Source organism: Saimiri boliviensis, chromosome 10, assembly GCF_048565385.1.
Source record: "Saimiri boliviensis isolate mSaiBol1 chromosome 10, mSaiBol1.pri, whole genome shotgun sequence".
NCBI classification, from domain to species: domain Eukaryota; kingdom Metazoa; phylum Chordata; class Mammalia; order Primates; family Cebidae; genus Saimiri; species Saimiri boliviensis.
In genome coordinates, this window is record NC_133458.1 from 106,787,072 (window position 1) to 106,813,600 (window position 26,529).

A 26,529-nucleotide genomic window follows, 5' to 3' on the forward strand; every position below is an offset into this window, starting at 1 on the left:
CCTTTTTAAATAGATCATTGTTTATGTATAGAAATACCACTGATTTTTTTGGCCAGGTGCAGTGGCTCACACCTGTAATCCCAGCACTTTGGGAGGCCGAGGTGGGTGGATCATGAAGTCAAGAGATCAGGACCATCCTAGCCAACATGGTGAAACCCTGCCTCTACTAAAAATACAAAATTTAGCAGGGTGTGGTGGTGCACACCTGCAGTCCCAGCTATTCGGGAGGGTGAGGCAGGAGAATTGCTTGAACCCAGGAGGCAGAGGTTGCAGTGAGCCAATATTGTGCCACTGCCCTCTGGCCTGGCAACAGAGACTCCATCTCAAAAAAAAAAAAAAAAAAAAGCCACTGATTATATTTTGTATTGATCTTATATCAAGCAACTTTAGTAAAATTGTTTATTAATTTTAACCGTTTTTTCATGTTGAGTTTTCATAGTTTTCTATGCAAATGATCATGTCACTTGCAAACAAGGATAATTACGCTTATTTTTAAATTTATGTGCCTTTTATTTTTCTTGTCCAATGCCTCTGGCTAGGACTGCAAGTACTATATTGAATAGAAGTTGTGAGAGTGGACGTCCTTGCTTTATGTGGACCTTAAAAGTTTTCAGTTTTTCTCCATTGATTATAATGTTAGCTGTGAGCTTTTCATATATGGTTTTTGTAATGTTGAAGTAAATTCCTTCTCTGTTTTTTTTGTTGTTGAGAGTTTTCACATGCATGGATATTGAGTTTTATCAGATGTTTTTTTCTGTATCCACTGAGACAATTGTGTAGTTCATATGTTTCCTTCTGTTAATGTGTTGTATCACATTGATTAATTTGCAAATGTTGAAACATCTTTGCATATCAGGGAGAAATCCTACTTAGTTGTGGAGTATAATCCTTTAAATATTCTGTTGAATTTTGTATGCTAGTATTTTATTGAGGATTTCTGCATCCATGTTCATCAGGGATATTAGCTATAGTATTCTTTTATTTGGAGGTCTTTGTTAGACTGGTGTCAGCATGATTCTAGAATCATAAAATTTGTTTGGAAATGTGCCCTCTTTTTCTATTTTTTTTTTTTGGAAGAGTTTAAAAAGCATTGGCATTAATTATTTTTTGACTATTTGATACATTTCTTCATTGAATTCATTTGGTCCTGGACTTTTCTGTGTGTGATGAGATTTAATTGATAATTTAATCTCTTTATTTGTTATTGGTCTCTTCAGGATTTCCATTTCTCCTTGGTTCAATTTTGGTAGGTTATACATGTCAAGGAATTTCTTCTTCTTTTTTTTTTTTTTAATTTAGGTATTATGTGATTTGTTAGTGTATTATTGTAATACTGCCTAGTGATCCTTTTTATTCACATTTCTAAGATATTTCTTATAATATCTCCTCTTTCAGTTTTTATTTTAAGTTTTCTCTCTTTTTAAAATATAGCCAAGAGGGTTTTTTTCTGTTTTCTGTTTCAATTATCTTTGCTGTAATCTTTACTATTACCTTCCTTATGCTAACTTTGGGCTTAGTTTGTTTTTATACTAGTTCACTGAAGTGTAAAGTTAGGTTGTTTATTTGAGATCTTCCTTCTTTTTATTATTATTATTATTATTATTCCAGATGGAGTCTTGCCCTGTCACCCAAGCTAGAGTGCAGTGGTGCAATCTTGGATCACTGCAAGCTCTGCCCTCTAGGTTCAAGCAATTCTCCTGCATCAGCCTCCCAAGTAGCTGGGATTACGGGCCCATGCCACCATGGCCAGCTAATTTTAGTAGAGACAGGGTTTTACTATATTGGCCAGGCTGATCTCAAACTCCTGACCTCAAGTGATCCACCTGTCTCAGCCTCCCAAAGTGCTGGAATCACAGGAATGAGCCATCGTGCCTGCCCTTTCTTCTTTTTAAATGTAGTATCTTATTGCTATAAATTTCCCTGTTAGTATTAGTTTAGTTCCATCCCATAAGTTTTGATACATTGTGTTTTCATCTTCATTTGTCTCAAGATATTTTCTAAATTCCCTTTTGATTTCTCATTTGACTCAATGGCTGCTCAAGATTGTGTTATATAGTTTCCATGTACTGTAGCTCTCCCTTTCTGTGGGGGATTTGTTCTGAAACCTCTAGTGGATGCTTGAAACCACAGATAGTGCTAAAGTTTATATATACTATGTTTTTTCCTATACATAAACATCTATTATAAAATTTATAAATTGGACATAGTAAGAGATTGACAGTGAATCAATTTAAAAATAAAACAATTGTAACAATATAGTTAGAATAGTTATCATACACTGTAGCTATAACTTTTGCAGGTTGAGGCACAACAGCAAAACTAGCACGAATTTCTTTTTCCTTCTTCATAATCTTAGGGATAGGACATTTATTTTTACCATAGATCTTGGCAACCTCAGCATACTTTTTCTCTTCTTCCCTTATTAAGTCAAGAACTTTTACCTTTTCACTTAATGGATGCACTTTATGGCTTTTCTTTGGCATCCAAATAGCCAGCATCACTACTCTTGAGGTTTGAGGCCATTATTAAGTAAAGTAAGGGTGATTGAAACACAAGTACAGCAATACCATGACAGGCAATCTGATAACAGAGATGTCTGTGAAGTGACTAGTGGGTGGATAGAGTATACAGTATGAATACAATGGACAAAGGGATGGTTGATGTCCCAGGCAGGATGGTGAAAGATTTCATCACACTGATTAAATTTGCGAGCTGTTCATTTATGAAAATTTCCATTTAATGTCTTCAGACTGTGGGTAAACTGATATTAAAGAAGGTGAAGTCCATGTTTTTATTTTTTTTCATTCTTAAAACTATTATTGATTGCTAATGTCGTTCCATTATGGATAGAAAACGCACTTGGAAGATTTTGATCTAATTACAATTTTCAGACCTCTTTTTATACCTAACTTGTTATATACACTGAAGAATGTTCCATATACTCTTGAGAAGAATCTGTATTCTTCTGATATTAGATGGAAATTGTATGTTAGGTCAATTTGGCCTATAGTGTTGTTCAGTTATTCTGTTTTCTTATGGATTGATTTTCTACCAGAATGATCTATCCCTTATAGAGAGTAGTATCGAAGTCTCTTCCTATTATGGTATTGCTATTTCTCCCTTCAGATTTATCAATGTCTACTTTACCTATTTGGGTAAAGTAAGTATTTAGATGCTTTCATGTTGGTGATATAAATATTAATATTTGTAACTATTGGGTCTTTCTGTTGAATTGTCCCTTATATCATTATGTAATGACCTTTGTCACTTGTGACAGTTTTGACTTAAACCCTATTTTATTTAATATCAGTATAGCTATCCCTGCTCTCTTTTCTTTAATATTTTTCATGAAATATTCTCCATTCTTTATTTTAAACCTATATGTGTCCTTAAATCTATAGTGAGTCTCTTGTAGGCAGCATATAATTCATTATTATTATTTTATTTGGTCATCTACAATATTTCTTTTGATTGGGGAGTTTAGTACATTTGAATGTCAGTTAATATATTAATAGGTAAGGACTTATTCTTGCCATTTTGTCATTTGTTTTCTACCTTTGTTATAGTTCTCTTACTCCTCTTTGTGTCTTCCTTTGTGATTTGATTGTTGTAACAATGTACTTTGATTCTTCTCTCAATCTTTTTTGCATCTGTTATGTGTGTGTATGTGTGTGTGGTTACCATGGAGTTTGCATTGAATAGTTTATACTTATAACAGTATGTTTGAAGCTGATATCCACTTCACTTCAATCATATACAGGTACTCTACACTTTACTTCCCCCTCCCACACACACTTTATGTAACTGATGTCAGATTTTATTTTTCTGTACTGTATTTCCATTAGCAAATTTATGTGGCTGTATTCTGACAACTTATGTTCTAATTTATATACTAGTGTTTAAAATGATTTGTGTGTACCATTTTAGTATTATAATATTCTGTGTTTACCTTTAGCAATGAGATTTGTGTTTTCATATGCTTTTATGATGCTGTTTATCATCTTTTCATTTCAACTTGAAAAACTAACTTTAGCAGGTCTAGTGGTGACAAACTTCCTAGTTTGTCAGGGAAAGACTTATCTCTCCTTCATCCTTAAACTACAGTGTTTCTGAATACAATGTTCTTGGTTGGCATTTTTTCTTCTAGTACTTCACTATATCATTCCATTGTCTCCTGGCCTGCAAGGTTTCTGCTGATAATCTTATGGTGGTTCCCTTGTGTGTGACAAGGCCCCTTTCTCTTGCTGCTTTCAAAATGTCTCTTTTGTCTTTTACTTCAGAAAAACTCTAATATTTGAGACAAACTATTATGTGTTTCAGAGTAGTGCTTTTTTGGTTTAATATATTTGAAGATCTAAGGACTTTATATCAACTTCCCTCCATAGAGTTGGGAAGATTTTTGCCATTATTTCTTTAAATAGGCTTCCTACCACTTGGATGGTGTTGTAAATTCCATAGGCTTTCTTCAGTTTTTCATTTTTTTTTTTATTCTAACTGGTTAATTTCAAATGGTCTGTCTTCAAATTCACTGATAGTTTTTCCTACATGATCAAGTTTTCTGTTGAAGCAGTCTATTATTGGGTTTTTCAGTTCATTGTATTCTTCAGCTCCAAGATTTCTGTTTGGTTTCTTCTTAATGCTTCTATTTAATTATTAAATTTCTCATTTTGTTCATGTATTGATTTCCTAATTTCATTTAGTTTTAAAATCTGTATTCTTCTGAAGCTCATTGAGCTTCTTTAAGATGATTCCTTGGATTCCTTTTCAGGTAATTTATGGATGTCCACTTTTCTGGTGTTGGTTGCTGGGGTTTTGTTAGTTTACTTTGGTAGTGTTGTGTTTACCTTATGCTTTGTGATCCATGTGACTTGTGTGTGTCTGTGCATTTGAAGGAGCAGACATATTCAGTCTTTACAGACTGGTTTTGGCAAGGATCTACTCCTAGCTCACCAGACTGATGTTACTGCCTTTGGGATCTCAGTCAAGCTGAGTTTGAAGCGAGGTAAAATGGCTGGTTCAGGGTCTGCAGTTGAGACTGAGCTTGGGGAACCTGTCACCAAGGGTATGAACAGACATGTCTCCCACCAGGCCACAGTGGAGAGGAGCTGGAGCGAGGTCACCTGACTACTTCAATATCTGCAGTCAGGTCTGAGGTTAGTGAACATGTTACTGGGAAGACAGGTGGTGTATGAGTCCTCTTGGGGAATGGAAGATGGGACCTTTGGAAGCACTACAGCTCTGTGGGGTTGCAGCTGAGTTCATAGGAGGACAGGGATGCTTTCAGTCCACAGCTGGTACAGGCTATGAGCCTGCCACCAGGGTTCCTCAGTGTATCCCTCATCAGTCTAGGGCTCTACCAGGGTTTCACAACCTTCCATCTGGATCCCAAAGCTCTTACAAAGGAACTTCTGTGCATGGTGGCCTGCTGCCAAATCATTTTTTCTGTTGGAGTACCTGAGCCAGCGACCTCCTGTTCTACTGTCTTCCTGTTGTCACTCGCACCTGTGTGTTTACCAGTGCCCTGTGAGTTCCCAAGCTTCGCTTCATTTGGTCACATCTGGAATCCATAATTATGTTCTGCATTAATTATGCAAGTTACTTATTAAGAAATAGATCAGAGGAGAACACCTGTGCTCAACTTCTTGGGAAATTGTTAGGAAAAGAGAGTTTAGCTTTAAATAAATAAAAATATGCTGCTAGGAAAATGTAGAAGATGTTAATGCAGAGAATCCCAGTAAGACACTTCACAAGAAGATCACTCCTAAGACATAATCATCAGATTCTCTAAGGTCAAAATGAAAGAAAAAATGTTAAAGGCAGCTAGAGAGAAAAGTCAGGTCATCTGTAAATGGAAGCTCATCAGACTAAAAATGGATCTCTCAGCAGAAATCCTACAAGCCAAAAGAGATTGGGGGCCAATATTCAATATCCTTAAAGAAAAGAAATTCCAACCCAGAATTTCATATCTGGACAAACTAAGCTTCATAAACAAAGGAGAAATAGAGGTTTTTTTTTTTTTTTTTTTTTTTTTTTTTTTTTTTTTTTTGCAAATAAGCAAATCCTGAAGGAATTTATTACCTACAGAACTGCCTTACAAGAGCTCCTGAAGGAAGCACTAAATGTGGGATACTACAAAAACATACTAAAGTACACAGACTACTGACACTATAAAGCAACTACATAAACAAATCTGCAAAATAACCAGCTAACATCATGATGATGGGAACAAATCCACATATATCAATACTTACTTACCTTGAATGTAAATGAGCGAAATAATCCAATTAAAAGGCACAGAGTGGAAAACTGGATAAAGAACCAAGACCTATTGGTATGCTCTCTTCCAGAAACCTGTCTTACATGCAGTGACACACATAAGCTCAAAACAAAAGAGACCAAGAAAAATCTACCAAGCAAATGGAAAACAGAAGAAAGCAGGCATTACAATACTAATTTCAGACAAAACAGATTTTAAGTCAACAAAGATCAAAAGGCAAAGAAAGGCCATTACGTAATGGTAAAGGGTTAAATTCAACAAGAAGAAATAATTGTCTTAAAGATATATGCACATAACACAGAAGCACTCAGATTCATGAAGCAATTTCTTAATGACCTTCAAAGAAACTTAGGCTCCCACGCAATAATAGTGGGACTTTAACACCCCACTGACAATATTAGACAGATTATAAGGACAAAAAATTAACAAAGAAGTTCAGGACGTGAACTCAGCACTGGATCAAATGGACCTGATAGACATCTACAGAACTTTTTACCCTAAAACAACAGAATATACAGTTTTTTATTGCCATGTGTCACATGCTCTAAAATCAATCACGTAATTGAAAATAGAACACTCCTCAGCAAATGCAGAAGAACTTCAATGATAGCAAACAGTTTCTCAGACCACAGAGCAATCAAATTAGAAATCAAGATTAATAAATTCACTCAAAACCATACAATTACATGGAAATTGAATAATCTGCTCCTGGATTACTTTTTGGTAAATAATGAAAAAAAAAGGGGGGAAATCAGTAAGTTCTTTTAAATGAATGAGAACAAAGGTACAACCTACTGGAATCTCTGGGATACAGCTAAGGCAGTTTTAAGAGAGAGATTTATAGTAGCAAATGCCTATTTCAAAAAGTTAGACAGATCTTGGCCAGGCGCAGTGGCTCATGCCTGTAATCCCAGCACTTTGGGAGGCAAAGGTAGGCAGATCATGAGGTCAAGAGATCGAGACCATCCTGATGAACATGGTGAAGCCCTGTCTCTACTAAAAATATAAAAATTGGCTGAGCATGGTGGCACATGCCTGTAGTCCCAGCTACTTGGGAGGCTCAGGCAGGAGAATTACTTGAACCTGGGAGGTAGAGGTTGCAGTGAACCGAGATCACACCACTGCATTCCAGCCTGGTGACAGAGCAAGACTTCATCTCCAAAAAAAAAAAAAAAAAAAAAAAAAAAAAAAAAAAAAAAAAAAAGTTAGGCAGATCTCAATTTAGCAACCTAACACTACAACTAAAACAGCTAGAGAACCAAGCAAAAACCAACCCCAAAACTAGCAGAAGACAAGAAATAATCAAAATCAGAGCTGAACTGGAGGAGATTGAGACACAAAAAACTATTCAAAAGATCAGTGAATAGTGAATCCTGGAGTTGTTTTTTTGTTTGTTTGTTTTTGTTTTGTTTTGTTTTGTTTTGTTTTGTTTTTAATTAATAAAGTAGACTGCTAGCTAGGCTGATGAAGAAAAAAGGGAAACCAGGTGTGGTGGCGCATGCCTTTAATCCCACCCCTTTGGGAGGTGGGGCAGGCGGATCACCTGAGGTTGGGAGTTCAAGACTAGCCTGACCAACATGGAGAAACCCTGTCTCTACTTAAAATACAAAATTAGCCATATGTGGTGGCACATGCCTGTAATCCCAGCTACTCAGGAGGCTGAGGAAGGAGAATCACTTGAACCCAGGAGGCAGAGTTGTGGTGAGCTGAGATCATGCCATTGCACTCCAGCCTGAGCAACAAGAATGAAACTCTATCTCAAAAAAAAAAGAAAAAGAAGAAGAAAAGGGAAAAAAAAATATATAAACACAATCAGCACAATCAAAAACGGCAAGTGGGGCATCACCACTGACCCCATAGAAATACAGATAATCATCAGAACATTATGAATATGTCCATGCACATAAAGTAGAAAATCTAGAAGAAACAGATAAATTCCTGGACACACATACTCTCCCAAGACTGAATCAGGAAGAAATTGAATCTCTGAACAGACCAGTAACAAGCTCTAAAATTGAATCAGTAATAAATAGCCTACTAAAACTGTTCCAAAAAAATAAGGAGGAAGGACTCCTCCCTAACTCATTCTATGAGGCCAGCATCATTCTGATACCAAAAACTGACAAGGACACCACACAAAAAAAACTTTAGGCCACTATCCTTGATGAAGATCAATGCAGAAATCCTCAACAAAATGCTGGCAAACTGAAACCAACAACATATCAAAAATCTTATCCACCACAATCAAGTAGGCTTTATCCTCATGATGCAAGGTTGGTTCAACATACGCAAATCAATAAATGCATTTCATCACATAGAACAAAAGACAAACACCACATGATTATTTCAATAGATGCAGAAAATGTTTTTGATAAAATTCAGCATCCCTTCATGTTAGAAACTCTGAATAAACTAGGTATTAAAGGACCATACCTCAAAATAATAACAGCCATATATGACAGACCTACAGCCAAGATCATACGGAATGGGCAAAAGGTGGAAGCATTATCCCTGAAAATCAGCATCACCAAGGATGTCCCCTCTCACCACTCCTGTTCAACTTAGTATTGGAAATTCTGGCCAGGGCAATCAGGCAAGATAAACAAATAAAGGGCATCCAAATAGGTAGAGAGGAAGTCAAACTATCTCCATTTGCAGACGGCATGATCCTACATCTAGAATACCTTATAGTCTTGGCCCTAAAGCTTCTTAAACTGATAAACAATTTCAGCAAAGTCTCAGGACATAAAATCAATGTACAAAAATCCCTAGCATTCTTATACACCAACAACAGTTAAACTGAGAGCCAAATCAGGAATGCAGTCTCATTCACAACTGCCACAAAATAATTATAAATGAATGAAAGAATGAAGGAATAGAAATGAAGCTAACCAGTGAGGTGAAAGATCTCTACAAAATGAACTACAAAACACTGCTCAAAGAAATCAGAAATGACACAAACAAATGGAAAGATATTTCATGCTCATGGATAGGAAGAATAAATATGGTAAAAATGGCCATATTGCCTAAAGCAATTTATAGATTTAGTGCTACGCTTATTAAATTACCAATGACATTCTTCACAGAACTAGAAAAAAACTGTTTTTAAAATTCATAAAGAACCAAAAAATAAATCCAAATAGCCAAGGCAATTGTAAGCAAAAGAAGAAAGCTGGAAGCATTTGTAAGCAAGAGAAGAAAACTGGAAGCATCATGCTACTTGACTTAAAACTATACTGTAGGACTACAGTAACCAAAACAGCATGCTACAGGTACAAAAAACAGACACATAGGCCAATGGAACAGTATAGAGAACCCCAAAATAAAATCACACACCTACAACTGTCTGATCTTTGATGAAGCTGACAAAAAAAGCAATGAGGAAAGAACTCCCTATTCAATAAATGGTGCTGGGAGAGCTGGCTAGCCATATGCAGAAGATTGAAACTGGACCGCTTCCTTATAACTCAAGATGGATTAAAGACTTAAATTTAAAATTCAAACTATAAAAAACGTGGAAGACAACCTACATGATACCATTCTGGACATAGAAACAGGCAAAGATTTTAAGACGAAAACTCTAGAAGCAATTGCAACAAAAGCAAAAATTGACAAGTGGGATCTAATTAAACTACAGAGCTTCTGCACAGCAAGAGAAACTGTCAACAAACAGGTAACCTACAAAATAGGAGAAAGTATTTTCAAACTGTCATCTGATGAATGTCGAATATCCAGCATCTAAAAGGAACTTGAACAAATTTACAAGAAAAAAAAAAACATTAAAAAGTGGGCAAAGGACATGAACAGACACTTTTCAAAAGAAGACACACATGAGGCCAAACAAACAGGAAAAAAAGCTCAACATCACTGAATATTAGAGAAATGCAAATCCGAACCACAATGAGATACCATCTCACACCAGTCAGAAGGGGTATTATGAAAAAGTCAAAAAACAACAGATGCTGATAAGGTTGCAGAGAAAAAGGAACACTTATACACTGTTGGTGAGCTTGTAAATTAGTTCAACTATTGTGGAAGACAGTGTGGCAATTCCACCAAGACCTAAAAACAGAACTACTATTCAACACAGCAATCCCATTACTGGGCATATACCTGGATGAATATGAATTACTCTGTCATAAAGACACATGCACATAAATGTTCATCGCAGCACTATTCACAAGAGCAAAGACATAGAATCAGCTTAAAAGCCCATCAATAGTATATTGGATAAAGAAAATGTAGTACAGATACACCATGGACTACTATACAGTCATTAAAAAAAAAAAAAAGGAACAAGATCATGCCCTTTGCAGAAACGTGGATGGAGCTGGAGGTCATTATCCTTAGCAGACTAATGCAGCAACAGAAAACCAAATACTGCATGTTCTCACTTACAGGCGAGAGCTAAATGATAAGAACACATGGACACATAGAAGGGAACAACCCAACGACCCACACTGGGTCCTCTCAGAGGATAGAGTATAGGAGGAGGAGGGAAAGGATCAGGAGAAGTAACTACTGGGTACTAGGATTAATACTGGGTGATAAAATAATCTGTACAACAAACCCTCATGACACAAGTTTTGCTATGTAACGAACCTGCACATGTACCTCTGAACTTGAAATAAAAGTTAAATTAAAAATGCATTATAGTTATGAATAATAACTGAACATTTAGTGTCTTGTATGCATGAAAAATATTTGTGATAACAGACCTTAGATGATTCAACTCAACATACCCTTGGATTTAACTAAAAATATAACTATTTTCCAAGCTATTAATAGTGATTTTTCTCTTTCAATAGTGTTGTTTGTTAGTGCTGAAAATGTTAACATACTGCTCTACAACCATGCAGAAGGAATTAATGAGCTGCTGCTGTCTTTTTTCATAAGCGCATCTAATTTGCTCATTCATCCGCTTGTTCATTTGTTCTACCCTTATTTAGCCAGGCGAAAGGGAGGGTGCAGCCATTCTTAATAATCATGATTTGTTTTCCTTTTTTCAGCCACGCAATGATGGACCTACTGGTTGAACTTTGCCTTCAGAACCACCTGAATCCATCCCACCACGCCCTTGAAATTCGGTCTTCAGAAACCCAACAGCCTTTGAGTTTTAAGCCAAATACTTTGATTGGGACCCTGAATGTGCATACTGTGTTTCTGAAAGAAAAAGTCCCTGAAGAGAAGGTTAAGCCTGGTCCCCCAAAGGTGCCTGAGGTCAGTAGGTACCTACATGGAGATACCTGTGTCTGAATGCATGGCCGGTCCTGAGTAGGGGCCAGTGTGGCTCTTCTTATCTAAGTGCAATGCAGAGTTGTGGCTGAGGCTGCTACTTTCATGCCAGGCAAAGCTAAGCACGAAACTGAGTTTGCTTCAGAAGACAAATTTACAGAATTGAATAATGTTCCTTGCTGTAACATTGCTCCTTTATATATTATGGAGGAGGAATTCATCTGCGGTGGAGCTGGCCATTAGAGCTTTATTCAAAGAGGGACGTGATCTCTAATTCTCTACTAATGTGATTGCCACAGCTGCATGTAGCTTTTTTTTTTAATTTGGTATGTTTATTATAACTTAAATATCTAAAATATTTATATTTTCTTTTATCTTTTTAATTGACATAGCATTTGAACAGTAGAAATATGGCTGGTATGATTGAGAAACTGAATTTCTAATTTAATTTTAATTAATTTAAATTTAAATTGCCACTAGCTAATGGCTTCCTGATTGGACAGTATAGTTCTAGAATTCTTCGTGAGTCAGGAAGCAGTTGAGATCTATAGAGGAATTAAACATTTTCTCAGAGGAAGAGGGAAAAAAAGGGAATTTTTTTTTTATTTTGAAAAATCGATGTCAGAAATATTTATTCATTACATTTGGAGAATATCTTATATGCATGGCTGTATTCTAGGGTTTTGTTTATTAATTAAAATTAATTTTATCGTTGTCATTGTTGTTGTTTTGAGACAGAGTTTCACTCTTGTTGCCCAGGCTGGAGTGCAGTTGTGTGATCTCAGCTCACTGCAACCTCTGCCTCCCAGATTCAAGCGATTCTCCTGTCTCAGCCTCCTGAGCAGCTGGGATTACAGGTGCCTGCCACCATGCCTGGCTAATTTTTGTATTTAGTAGAGACAGGGTTTCACCATCTTGGCCAGTCTGGTCTTGAACTCCTCCTGACCTCAGGTGATCCACCTGCCTTAGCGTCCCAAAGTGCTGGGATTACAGGCATGAGCCACCGTGCCTGGCCTTATTGTACTTTTAAATAAGGTTTTGATCTTAATCTTTTATCTCAAATTAAAAGCAGTGTTACTTTATTCTTTCAGATTCTTAGCAGATCATCTAAATTTTTCTGCTTTTACAAATGGTAATGCAGCCAAAAGTTGATCTCCTATTAATTTCTAGGATTGATTAGGTAGTGCATTCTCACTGTTGCTCTAGAACCCTCTGACCAGAGATTTCCCCTTACTCCGCAAGTAAACAGTGTTTGAGGCAGAGCACCTCTGTAGACACCTGTGTCTTCCCTTGACTTCCTGCTTCTGAGGACAGTGAGCCCAGGCGTATGCATGATTCCACTTGTTAGGGCAGGAGAGGACCAGTAGGTTCCATCTTTTTTCCCAAAATGCTTCGTTCTCCCAGGCACTGGACCCTGGTACTTAGGCTGGAAGGGAGCGTGAGGCCTTCTTTTGCTGCTCTTTTGTTCCATCGGCATTTACTGTGTCCAGTTCTGCAGTGTCTTAGCAGAATTAGGGTGACCAGTGGCATTAGTCAATTGAGCGCTTTTCTTCCTGATTATTATATACCTGTTTTTTTTTTTTTTTTGAGACAGAGTCTCACTCTGTTGCCAGGCACGAAGCTGGAGTGCAGTGGCGCAATCTCAGTTCACTGGAACATCCGCCTCCCAGGTTCAAGCAATTCTCCTGCTTCAGCCTCCTGAGTAGCTGGGACTACAGGTGCGCGCCACCACGCCCAGCTAATTTTTGTATTTTTAGTAGAGATGGGGTTTCACCATGTTGGCCAGGATGGTCTCGATCTCTTGACCTCGTGATCCACCCGCCTTGGCCTCCCAAAGTGCTGGGATTACAGGCTTGAGCCACCGCGCCCGGCCATGCCTGGTATTTTTTTAAATCAAATATATTTCTAACTTAAATATGTGTGTGTAGTGTGTATACATAAATACATGTAAGTCTTTGTACACACTGTGTATGTTTTATATCTGTATATATGGTGCATATATATTATTTAGACAGATATACATCTATATATATATATATATAAATATTCATATATTTATGTGGATATTTTGACTACTTAAAACTTTAGTGTCATGTTTTTGGAGGGTTTTTCTTTAAATCATTCATACTACTTCCAAACTATTTTCTTTAGAAAATCCATATAAGTGCCATGTGTTCACATCTGGCCAGAACCCTTGGAAGACAATAAAGTATACGTATTGGATTTTAAATGTAGAGTCCTCCCTGGTGTTCATTCCCCTGTGTTGTTAGCAGCTTGTTCACTAATAAGAGAGATTCTAAGACAAATTTATTATTCTAGACATTCGTTTTTCACTATTCATGATACCATTTTCCCCCATGACTCACTCAATTTGTGGAAGAAAGATTCAGGCTACATACAATCCTGCCACACCCAACTGTCAGGTTGACACAGAAGTTGAAGCCTTGTGGGAGGATGTCTTAACGTATTCTTTCTGCCCATGTGTTCTTCCAGAAATCTGTGCGTTTGGTTGTGAATTACCTGCGAACACAAAAAGCTCTTGTGCGTGTGAGCCCTGAGGTTCCTCTCCAGAATATTCTCCCAGTCATTTGTGCAAAGTGCGAGGTCAGCCCAGAGCATGTGGTTCTCCTCAGGGACAACATTGCCGGCGAGGAGCTGGAGCTGTCCAAGTCCCTGAACGAGCTCGGGATAAAGGAGCTCTACGCGTGGGACAACAGAAGAGGTGAGGCCCGCTGCGTCTTATGCACCTAGCCATGCACCCAGCCGGTGATCAGATAGATGCGAGGCACGCCCCCGTCCCCCGTTGCACTCCTCAGCACTCTCCGTAGCGCCAGGGAGAGATGGGTATGTGAAGTTCTAGGCAAGTCAGGTTTTGCCCAGACCAGTGTTGAAGTAGGCAAAAAAGAAATCTAGTCTGTTCTCCTTCCTCTGAATTGAACTATGCCTCCTTTCTCCCAGCCCTGAACGTGTCCTTTATCCTTCGTCTCCCTGCAAATTGCCATAAGTAAAAGGGGAAAAAGGTGAGGCGAGATTAGAGCTTCTGCTCTGAAGTAACTACTCCAAACCATCTATAATACTTTTTTGCGGGTTGCTGGCTCACGCTTGTAATCCTGGCACCTGGAGAGGCCAAGGCAGGAGGATGGCTTGAGCCCCGGAGTTCAAGACCAGCCTGGACAAAATAGACCCCAACTCTACAAAAATTTAAAAATTAGCCAGACGTGGTGGTACGTGCCATTCCTATAGTCCCAGTTGCCGTTAGCTGCTGTTATCAGATTTCAAACATTGCTTATCTCTAAAACCAGTGGGCACTTAGCTGTTCTCTAAAACTGAACGATGACTGGTGTGAGATCCATTCCTTAAGACAACTTTAGGGCCACCTGAGGCCTCCTCACCGTCTCGCCAGTATCATCTTGCTCATCGTGTGAATCTGGCTCCTACTATGAGGCCACAGTTAGAGCCACTGGCGAGAGTGGCAGCCCAGAGGCCTTGCTGGTGCAGAGACTGAGATGTTGTGTAAGCAAATGTTTGTAATGGATAAGGAAGGCTGACTGCTTATTTTAACTACTGTCAGACCAAAGGAAATGTTACATTCCTTGACCTTAGAATGATCAAAATGGACTTTGTAAAAGTTTATCTTCTAATGAGCCTAATTTGGTATCTGTTATCTCTGTTTCATTATTCCACAAATATTGGATAGGTTGAGTTTAAAAATATATATGCAGGTTTTTTCTGTTTTTGTATGGCTTTTTGTTTTCTAATTTTTTCCAACAAAGGTGTATTTTTGGGGGCGGGGGGATGGAGTTTCACACTTGTAGCCCAGGCTGGAGTGCAATGGCGTAATCTTGGCTCACTGCAACCTCCACCTCCTGGGTTCAAGCGATTCTCCTTTCCCAGACTTCTGAGTAACTGAGATTGCAGGTGTCCGCCACCATGCCTGGCTAATTTTTGTGTTTTCAGTAGAGACGGGGTTTCACCGCATTGACCAGGCTGGTCTTCAACTCCTGACCTCAGGTGATCTGCTCACTTCAGCCTCCCAAAGTGCTGGGATTACAGGTGTGAGCCACTACACTCAGCCATATTTTTTCTTGATACCAAATTATTGTGAAATCCATGATCATAGGTGGAATCTCTGTCCAGCCTGTCTCTTCCCCACCACGTCAGCCTTCCCCACCCAGTCAGCCCTCCCCACCCAGTCAGCCCTCCCCACCCAGTCAGCCCTCCCCACCCAGTCAGCCCTTGTCTTCCTGGATATCTGGCATCTAGATCTGATTTGATATTCAAGAGAGGGTTTTGGCTCAATTGAGTATAAGCTACTTGGACTGTTTATTCCTTCAAAAAAAGTACTCTGACATTTGAGAATAATGCATCTTGTGTTTTATCCAGTGTCTTTTAAAAACACAGACAGAAATATGCTCAGCATCCCTCCACAGGCCTGGTGGCACTGAGTGTATCAGCCCTATTTAAATTTGGTTTACATGACTCTTTGGAAACAGCTTCCATTTGGTAAGATAAAAAGAAAAATAAAAGGAAAACTGTTCCATATTCAGGTATCTGAAACAAGAAAGCTTACAGAAACAAGTTTCTGTTACATGCCACCACTTGGAAGTATCTTGAAAGGTAGATGTTGAACCCATACCTGAGAGAAGTCATGTAAAACCTGGCTGGCTGTGAAGGAGAGGACCCAGGCGAGCCCGTGGTCATCGGGAATGCAGGAGCTGAAGTGTTCATGTGGTCAGGAGCCCAGAGCATCTCTTCTGATCCACACACAGGCCACAGCAGAACATGCTGGTGCCGTCAGCTTGGCCATTCAGATTTTGAAACACTTCTGCCCTTGGTGGGAACTAGCTGCTCCCAAACCCCCAGGTTCCCCTGTCTAATACCTTGGACATTTTGGCCCTCCCCACCCCACTTCCAACAAGCCACAAGCCTCCCCACCATGGAGGTCCTGCTCCAGCCCCGGGGCCAGCACCCCTTTCACCTGACATGCCTATGCCATGCCAGCTGTGACATTTGATTACCGTCCCTGCCAAGTGCCTGCCTCCTGCTCACTGTCAGATATCTGAGACGAAAAGACACTTGTCCAAAGGCCATCCTCAAGGCTCCCTTTCTCCCCTGCAGCTGCCCTGGGCAGGCCTGCCGGGTGCTGCTGGAGGAGCCCTTGCTTGCACTCCTCTTGGTTTGCACTCGGAAGGGAAAGGCATTTACTCCTGAGCCCTACCACTGCTGGAGAACGGAAGGGCAGCTGGCGGGAGGTGAGGTCTTGCTAGACAGAGGCCCGCCCTCCCCTGGAGTCCCTGGTGGGGGCATGTTGATGAAGCCAAGGGCTCTGCTACCACCTGCGTCCACAGCAGCACTTAGCAGGCTGTGCAGCTGCAGCCCGAGAGGGCCAGCCCAGAGAGGCAAGCTGGCCGGGCAGGAGGCCTTCTCAGTGCTGCAGCAGGACTGTCCTCCTCTGAGGCTTATGAGGGCCAAGGCCTGGGTTAGGGGCTCCCACACATCTTGAAGCCTGACCTCACTCTCTCATTGCCTGCCTTTTCCAGTTCTTCTGACCAAAACTCAGTCCGAGCCTTCCCTGAGCTGTCAAGGTATAGTAAACCCAGGGTTTCCTGCTTCTCCTGTGACGCTGCACTTGGCATGGCTCTGGGGTCAGAGCTGCACGGAGGTGACGTTTTTGTGCCAGAGTCCAAGGAATGGAAGTTTAACTTGGGGTCCTTCTGAGGGTGCATGCCAGGCTGACATGAAGTTTTGGTTTGGTTCCTTGATTTTCTGGTTGGTTCAGAGAAGAATGCTTCTTGTGTGAGAATTTGCTGTGTGGCTCTAATTGATGAGGAATGAGGGCGGCTGTCATAGAAAACAAATTCTGTTGCCCAGAATTTCAGGACAGAGCAGAAGTGATGCATACAGGAGAGGCACCTTTCCTTCCCACCTCCACCTACCTCTGCTTACCTGCCCCTGAAGGCCATCCTGCATGCTACAGAATTTGGAACAGTCTGGATTTTGAAATTTAACCTTTTCTGTTATAGACAAATATGGAAATCCAGATTTTGCATTTGTTCTGACATCTATGTAAAAGTTTCTCTCATAGACATATTTCTGTACAGAAAGAGATGTTTATATGCATATGTAGGCAGATATACAGACACATACGCATGTGTGTACTTATTCACATACACATGTGCATATACCTAGGTAGAATGCCCATTGAACGTTTGCAGATGCTGACCCGGTCCCCGCCCCCACTTCCATTTATGTGCTTGATGGCCATGTTCTGGTCACTGAGTCTCCTCCTCTGGACAAGTGAGTGGTTTGGACTCGTTGGTCTTGGGGACCTTCATTCTTCTCTGCCCCTCTGCAATTCGTCTTTATTTTCCAAATCACTGGAATGCTTCAGGACAGTAAAACTTGCAGATTAAGGGTGATGCCGTCAGCTTGGCCATTCAGATTTTGAAACACTTCTGCCCTTGGTGGGAACTGGCTGCTCCCAAACCCGCAGGTTCCGCTCTTTACTGCCTTGGACATTTGCCCTTGGACAAATATGCACATGATCAGTCCGTATTTTTTCTTTGCATCGGTGGTCTGATGGCAGAATTTGTAAAATCCCAGTCCGTGATTCTGCCACCGATGGCCTAGAGCTCCTGCTGTCTATCAGTTGGTAGCGACATGGGAACAATCGTCGTTTTTCTGTCCTCCAGGCGCACTGATGCTTTCTCTCCTCTTGTGACGTCTGTATGCCCTGACTTTTATTAACACTGAGTTTCCAGACTTTTACCAATATTTAATTACTTTTAAATCAGAGTGAATTCAATCCAAATGAATGCCACAGCAGCTTATACCATCGGAACTGTGGATCCAGAGCTTTTATTAACACTGAGTTTCCAGACTTTTACTGATCTTTAATTACTTTTAAATCAGAGTAAATTCAATCCAAATGAATGCCACAGCAGCTTATACCATCGGAACTGTGGATCCAGAGCTCACTTGTCCATGTTCCCGAGGGCTGGCTAGGCACCAGCTGTTCGTGGCTACTCTGCTATATAGCCGGGCAGCCTCTGGACATTTTGGCCGATGGCAACAGTGAATTCTCTTACTTTGCTCCCAAACCAGTTCTTTTTTAGTGTCTGCCGAGGCTCAAAGGCCTCATAGGAGGCCCCTATCAGTCAGTGACTGAGACCAAAGCCTCACCTCTAAAAATAGGCCATCGGCGTTAGGCACAGCTCAGCACTGTGAGTCTCAGGCTCCTGGTGCCTCCACACAGCTGCAGGTGTTGCTGCATGAGAAAGTATCTCTCCCACTGTTTAGGGGCAGTTCTGGGGCCGGGGCTGTCCTGGACCCTTTGCCAGGGAGCCGACCTCAGTCCTTAGGGGTGGTGATCAGCCACTGTCCCCATTCAAGGAGAGAAATCTGATGCAGTCTGTCCTTTCTGTGGTCAGTGTAACATAGCTTGTGTCCCAGGAACATGCTCTACTTTTTGTGTATCAGTAGGATACTGTGATGCCATCCATCTGTTTTAATAGACAATTTCTCAACTTATGATTTTCAACTTTATGGTGTGAAAGTGATGTGTATTCAGTATACTCCTGGACTTACAGTGGGGTCACGTCTGGATAAAGCTATCGTGAACTGAAAATGTAACCCCATCATCAGTTCACAGGCCACTCAATTCTAGAAACATCCTCAGTGATAAACATGCATATTAAGGCATATAGTAGTTTAGCTGCAGTCTTAACCATGTGCTCTATTGTCCTCTTTATAGCCCTGTACCTAACAGAGGGTTTGCTGTGACTAACTTTGCAGTGTGCATCAGTGCTTCTGCACCGTGTTGCAGTGGGCCCTCTGGTTTGGGTATTGTGCACTGTGGAGCCTCCTGCATGTAACCCAGAGTCCTGGCCCTGCTCTGATGGCTGGGACATGCACCTTTGCTCCTACAGAGTGATTTCAGGAGCATGTGTGCTGGGTTTTTGCTCTGCTGTGCGGACATTACCAGTGTTCACGCCTGTGTTATTAATGCACTGACTGCTGTGTGTGTTCTCTGACTCAAATGTGAAATCATACAGTAGCAAATCGAGAACTTGTTTGCATTGATGGTCTGATGGCAGAATTTGTAAAATCCCAGTCCGTGATTCTGCTGCTAATGGACTAGAGTTCTTGCCATCGATCAGTTGTCAGTGATGGGGAAAAAATCATTTTTCTATCATCCAGGAACACCTACACTTTCTCTCCTCTTGTCATATCTCTTATGCCCTGACAGAGAAGAATGGAATGAAGTAATGACAGAGGCCTTTCCTGAGCAAATAAATGCATGACACTAGTGAGCAGTGTGCTGAGCTGTGTGCGCGCTGTCCTGTGCAGTTAGGGCACTAGCCCCCAACCTGCAGGTGAAGCTGCTGGGGCTTGGAGAAGCTAAGTGGTTTCCGCAAGTGTGCCGCACACGTGGGCGCTCGTAACCTCTCAGCACCACTCCCTGACTGATACTCTCCAGACCCGGCCTCCCTAAACTTTTTACACAGGGGGCCAGTTCACTGTCCCTCAGACCGTTGGAGGGCCGCCACATACTGTGCTCCTCTCACTGACCACCAATGAAAGAGGTGCCCCTTCCTGAAGTGCGGCGGGGGGCCGGATAAATGGCTTCAAGGGGCCGCATGCGGCCCGTGGGCCGTAGTTGGGGGATGCCTGCTCCAGACCCTCAGCTTAAGCCTCCTTAGGGGCTAGTTTGACTGTGTAGTGCTGGGCCCTGCACCCAGGGTTTCCTATTCTGGGGTTCTGGAGTGGGGCCCAGGGATTGGCATCTCTCATGAGTTCCCAGCGATGCTGAGGCTGCAGGTTCCTCTTTGCTTTGGGAACCACGGCCCATGGCTGTCTTGTCAGCTGGCAGACACAGCTGAGCTTCAGTGTGCTTGTCGGGAATTTGGAAGGGTCCAACCTGGCTCTAGAATCCTAATGAAGAAAAATTCATTAAGAAAAAAGAAAGAAGAAAATAATTGGCCCCCTAGAAAATGTAATTTGAAAGGAAAACATTCTGGATGCTGCAGAGGAAGGAAAATCTGGGAGTGTGGTTCCTGGGAGATCTGATGCAGTTATTTCAAATACCACCTGGGGAGCTCCTAGCTGTTACTCCATCTTCTGGAAATGAGCAGGAAGGCTGCTGATATATTTCATTTAGTTGAAGTGTGTACCTCACTCATGATTCCTGAAGCAGGTGTATTGCACCGAGGTCACAGTCCTAGAGCTGTGCTGATTTGGCAGCCACAGGCCTCATGTGGCTCTAGCAGGTGCCCAGTCCACACTGAGATGTGCCATAAGCCTAAAGGCACGCTGGATTGTGAAGACTTAGCACCAAAACCAATGGAAAACTTTTTATATTGACTGCATGACGGAATGATAATGTTTTAGATATGTTGGATTAAATGAAATTATTACAATTAATTTTACTTGGTTCTTTTTAATGTAGCTACTAGAGAACATAAAATTACATATGTGGTCTGGTTTAGCTTTCTATTGGACAGCACTGCCCTAGGACTTTATTCTGTCATTCTCCAAAAAGGTGACAACCACACCCAGAGAAGATGCCTCCCTCATCCCTAAAAGACTGTGTAAGAACCTGTAGTGATTTCCCAAATGGGCTTGGGGCCTTGAGGTGGCTTGGACAGCTTGGAAAGAAATAGATGCTTTTCTCTCTCTTAAAAGAACTAAAAGTTTAAGAGTAAAGGATTCATTTAGTAAGATTTTTAAAGTGATGTGTTTCATCTCTTGTTTCAAATGCTGAAAAATAACTTAGTGTTTGTTTTTTTTTTTCCAGAAACCTTTAGAAAATCATCACTTGGCAATGATGAGACAGATAAAGAGAAGAAAAAATTTCTGGGATTTTTCAAAGTTAATAAAAGAAGCAATAGTAAGGTAATGGATTAAATACACATATGATTTTGTATCATGTAAAAAAAATGGTGTTTTAAGATATATGCATCAACCTGTCCTGGAACTTTTCTAAATAATTCTATTTAGGAATACTAATTCCTTCAGGTAAAAGGGAGCTTATTAGTATGTACTGGAATGACAGCTCTGCTTCCACGCTTGATCCCAAAAGGGGTTACCTTGGGTGATGGTGTTTTATTCACTAAGGGTGCAGGAAGCCTAGGCGTTCCTGATGACCACGGCCATAAGCCCTTCTGCCTGTGGGTGTTCCAGTACATCCACAGAACTCTGCCTGTGGCTGAAACTCAGTAAACCTTGTTTAGATTAATGAATGAGTGAATGCATGTTCTACTTAAATGTAAATAGTCAATATTGCTGTCAGTGAACTGTAGCTTATGTCTCACGGCAGAGAAGAGTATCTGTGGTTGAACTGGTCTGCTTGCTAGTCATTTTTAGATGTTCTTTGGTCCTCTTGATACGATCTGGGAATATACCACGTAGTAAGTTAATTTTAGTGCTCTTGTTGGTATTTATTAAATACATCTCAAAGTCATATTTTGGATACAATAGTATAGAGTAATTAAGTCACAGTACCCAGAATAAAAATGAAGATTTTTATAATTAATTATAAGATTAATTATAATCTTGGTAGTGCCTTCTGACTACCAAGAGAAGAAAATGCTCATTATCCCTATTTATATTTAACAGGTATGTTTTACTAATATCTAGCATTTTATCCTTACTAATACATAAGACTGAAAAAGACAAAACTGTTCAAATGAATGCTAGGATTTAGTTCCACTAGCCCAGTTGCTCCATCTGTGTATTTCTAGAAGAGACATGAGGACTGGGGACTCACTTGTGTGTAGACCTTCCCAGTGCCATGGTATGGATGAGTGCATCTAAGACTCACATTTGTGTGCAGACCTTCTCAGTGCCATGATGCAGATCACTGCATCTACGATTCACGTTTGTGTGCAGACCCTCTCAGTGCCATGGTGCAAATAGGTGCATCTAGTCCAAGCCTGGACATCTGATTTCCTGCCCTTCAGTGACCTGTAGTGCAGCCTCTGCTGTTAGAATTGTGGTTCATCCAGGTTTGCTGATGCAGATGAGCTCAGAGAAATAAAGTACATTTCTTAGCGTCCCAGGCTTAGACACAGATGTGTCTGTGCGCAAAGCCAGCGCATCCCTCCCGCCCTGTGGTGGTTGGGAAGGGGAGGGGAGGGTGAGAACCACATGAGAACAGAAGGTCCAGTGGAGCTCAGCTGAACTGGCAGAGACTTCCTGTCCTTAAGAGTAAGAGTTTTTCACAAACCTCAGATCATTTTTTCTTCACCTCTGCTGAAGCTTCAGTAATGGTTTTGTGATTCTCTTACACATGACTGATTGTATGTGCTTTCCCGTGTTTCTGCATGCCCTTTGAAAATCTGTACCCCATGCATGTCTAGGTAGGACCTTTTCGGCCCTGACATTTTCTATGCCCACTCTCTCCCCAGCCGTTTCTTCCTCTCCCCACTTTTCCCTCCTCCTCTCCTGACTTCCTCTCCTGTCCTGTCAGAATTACTTGAAATTACAGAATTCAAATTCTGTGGCCTGGCATGGTGGCTCACTCCTGTAATCCCGGCACTTTGGGAGGCTGAGGTGGGCAGACCACCTGAGGTCAGGAATTTGAGACCAGCCTGGTCAATGCAGTGAAACCCGTCTCTACTAAAAATACAAAAATTAGGTGGGCTTGGTGACGGGTGCCTGTAATCCCAACTGCTCAGGAGGCTGAGGCAGGAGAATTGCTTGAACCCAGGAGGCAGAGGTTGCAGTGAGCTGAGATTGTGCCACTGCACTCCAGCCTGGGCGACAGAGCAACACTTCATCTCAAAAAAGAAAGAAAAAAAAAAAAACCAGAATCAGAATTTTGTATTTGAATTTCGCTCGCTCTGTGAACGTTGTTTTGTTGTTGTTGTTCCTGACATTTGGAGATAAATTGGCTGAGACCATGTTCACCCTTGTCCTCTTTGATCCCCACGACACCAATTCACAGTAAAATCCACCATCCCTCGTTCCTCACCCTTAGACCTCAGTTAGTTGTTCTTCCTTGTAAAAGATGGAATGGCCAGAACAACCAAGTAAAAGATTTAGAAAGCCTTGCTTTTACCAACATAAGGTCACCTGAAGAGCTGCAGACGTGGGGACCACGACTCGGCTTCTGATGGTTCGGGAGGTGGGGGGGCACCACACGTGGCGACGCAGCGGTGAAGGCACAGACAGCGATCCAGTCCCGGCCCTGGATTGCGAGGGACCTTCTGTTTTTCACCATTGTCAACCTAAAGAGAGAAACTGACTCCACATTAATATCGAGAATTTATCTGGGCCAAGGTTGAGAACTGTAGCTTGGGACACACTTCGTTTGCCGTGGGGAGTGCCCCATTCAGTCTTAGTTACGAGAAGGTTTCCTACAGCAAAAAGGAAGACATGGCTGGCACAAAGTTGTTTGATGAGGATTGTCGCTAGTTTACAGAAATAATGCAGATTACTGATTGACTATACACCCCTGAGCTGTGGCAGATGAGTTCTGGTGTCCAGTATCTGCCATTTTGTAGCCGCTTGGCACAAAAGTGTCACTGTTGGGGCTCAAGTAGCAGTTGGCTTTATGGAGCAATTATTTAGCTCAAGCGGGGTGCGGGTCATGACCACTGCTGCGTTGCAGCACCTCCCTGGGCCTGGCAATTAAAAGGGGCTCACATTCTGTAGATAACACACTTATTTATTTTTCATTTCCTCTTTCAATAAAAAATATTTCTTCTTGAAAGCATTGATGATTAAAGGCTTAGTGTCAACGTTTCCCTTGTAACTGGGAACGGTCATTCTCAGATAGCTCTGTCCCATGTTAGGGAGCAAAGGAAAGACGTTTTAGTGTGGAATTTTAAGAGAACCCAAAATCCAAATTAGGGTGGCATTACAGAGTGGTGAGAATGAAACCTCAGTCACATAGTAATTTATTAGCTGCTGTTGCTTGTTGAATTATCTCTAGTCTTTGGAATACCGTTTTAGTTTTCTCAGAAGAAATAAAACCACAAGAGCTCTATAGCATTAATAATCTGAATAGTGGAAGCATAACGCACACAGGGTTGGATTATAGTCAGAAAGATAATTTACATGCCAGATCAAACAAACCTGCATTCCATTAGGGAACAACTGAAAACATCAGGCAGAACATTAATTCCTACTTCTTCTTTAGAGACTTGTAGCCAGGAAATAATTCAGGATTCAGTCCAAATCATAGGCAAATAATATCACAAAAACAAGAGTCAGTGCTGGAACTGAGTAATAGGTGGGCTATTGAAACATAGTTCTTCTCTCTCCAGTTCCGCCAGTTTTACCAAAGATACATCATAGAAGAACCAGTTTATTTGTCAAATAAGTTTTTCACTTCTTATACTTGGCATGTTTATTTGCATAAAACGCAGCAAGAAGAGTGGCCCTCCTGGCTCACTGTAGTTGGCTTTGCTGGAACTTTTTGATAAGGAATCTCAGATTAGACTTTTAAAAGGTCCTGTGGCGAGGAAGCCAAGTTAAGGATTTACCATCTAACTGTGCCAGTAATACCGGTATAAATTGGGTGTATTTCTTTCTTCTCGAGATCTTAAAATATCTTGAGATTTTTGGGCCTGTCAGAAAGTGGCATGCTTTTACTTACCGCAGGGTCAGGAACATTGCGAGGGAACCGTGTGGACAAGGAACCAGGCCAGTCAATTTCCAAGTCCATTGGCTATAAAGTCAACTGCAGTCCCTCAAAGCAGTCTGGTCATATCTGAAAATCTGTCATTCCAGTCAAAGCCTTGGTAAAATAACTAGTGGTTTCAGCGTGTTCTCTTACAAAAGAACACAGATCTTTATTGACCCTATGCAAGTAACTATGTTGCCATACAATGAAAATACAAATAGTTTCTGAATTTTGGAGAAATCAAGTAGAATAAAAGATAAATGCCTCCCTTTGCCCACAAGAGTATACTGTACCCAATTGCTGTGCTATAAATAACTCAAAAGAAAAAGTTTTCTTGATGCTAGAAAATAAAGCATGAAAAGAATCTAGTGTGTTTCAAACAAAAACAAGTCACAAAAATCATTTCAGTGCTCTGTCACTTCCGTGCCATGTACTTAACTTTTATTCTGCTTGCGGTTGGGTTAGCAATCTTTATGAACTCATCGGGTTTTAAATCAGATTTCTGGATTTTTTTTTTTTTTGCCTTGTTCAATGATATGATCTCCAAAAATTATCAGAAACTTGTATTCAGAGTGCTTGTCGTGATCTTCTCTATAAGGTTCCTTGAAGATACAATGCTTTAGCTTTACAAAGAACCTTTAAGAAAAGAGAGCATCAGAATAAAGCAATTCACTGTTTATGTCAAGACACATCAAATGTTTAGGCATCTTATACAACTATAGAATGCATATTAATAGCATATTTATACAAAAATAACTTGAAGAAAGTTAAACACCATCTCTTAGCTGGGCACAGTGGCTCACGCCTGTCATCCCAATACTTTGGGAGGCCGAGGAAGGCGGATCACCTGAGGTCAGGAGTTTGAGACCAGCCTGGCCAACATGGTGAAACCCCATCTCTACTAAAAATACAAAAATTAGCTCAATGTGGTGATGCACACTTGTGTTCCCAGCTACTTGGGAGGCTGAGGCAGGAGAATTGTTCAAACCCGGGAGGCAGAGGTTGCAGTGAGCTGAGATCATGCCACTACACTCCAGCCTGGGTGACACAGCAAGACACTGTCTCAACAACAGCAACAAAAAGCAACAGCAAGAACAAATTGCATATTTTTTTAAGCTAAAGAGATGCTTTAAACAAAAAAAACAAAAACCACAAAGAAAAGAAAACTCATTCCTATGAGTGTGGATTTCAAAACTGTAATTTCCAAATCAGTGTGCACTTGGTTCAGGTCTATTCATAAGCTGGCAGAGTAGCAAAGATCACACCCATTAAGTGAAGGTTTTGCTGCTTTGTGACCACACTGGCATTTCTGCCTTGATGATCGCTAAGGGCTGTGTTTTCTGTCTGAACTTTCACCTGGAGGTGACGTGGCCTGATGCTTGTGTTC

The 26,529-nt window shown here is 40.9% G+C and overlaps 1 protein-coding gene across 8 annotated transcripts in view; it reads left to right on the forward strand.

The window, feature by feature from the left end:
* COBL (cordon-bleu WH2 repeat protein) overlaps nt 1-26,529 on the forward strand; it is a 289,733-nt gene that overhangs the window by 115,094 nt on the left and 148,110 nt on the right. For 4 of the 8 annotated variants that reach the window (XM_074379671.1, XM_074379674.1, XM_074379672.1 and 1 more), the window contains exons 3-6: nt 11,287-11,497; nt 14,006-14,234; nt 17,053-17,097; nt 21,309-21,406. In XM_074379671.1, coding sequence (XP_074235772.1) covers nt 11,287-11,497; nt 14,006-14,234; nt 17,053-17,097; nt 21,309-21,406 — 583 coding nt within the window. The remainder of the gene's footprint in view (nt 1-11,286; nt 11,498-14,005; nt 14,235-17,052; nt 17,098-21,308; nt 21,407-26,529) is intronic. The other 4 variants (XM_074379677.1, XM_039462066.2, XM_074379675.1 and 1 more) reach the window with 1 other exon arrangement.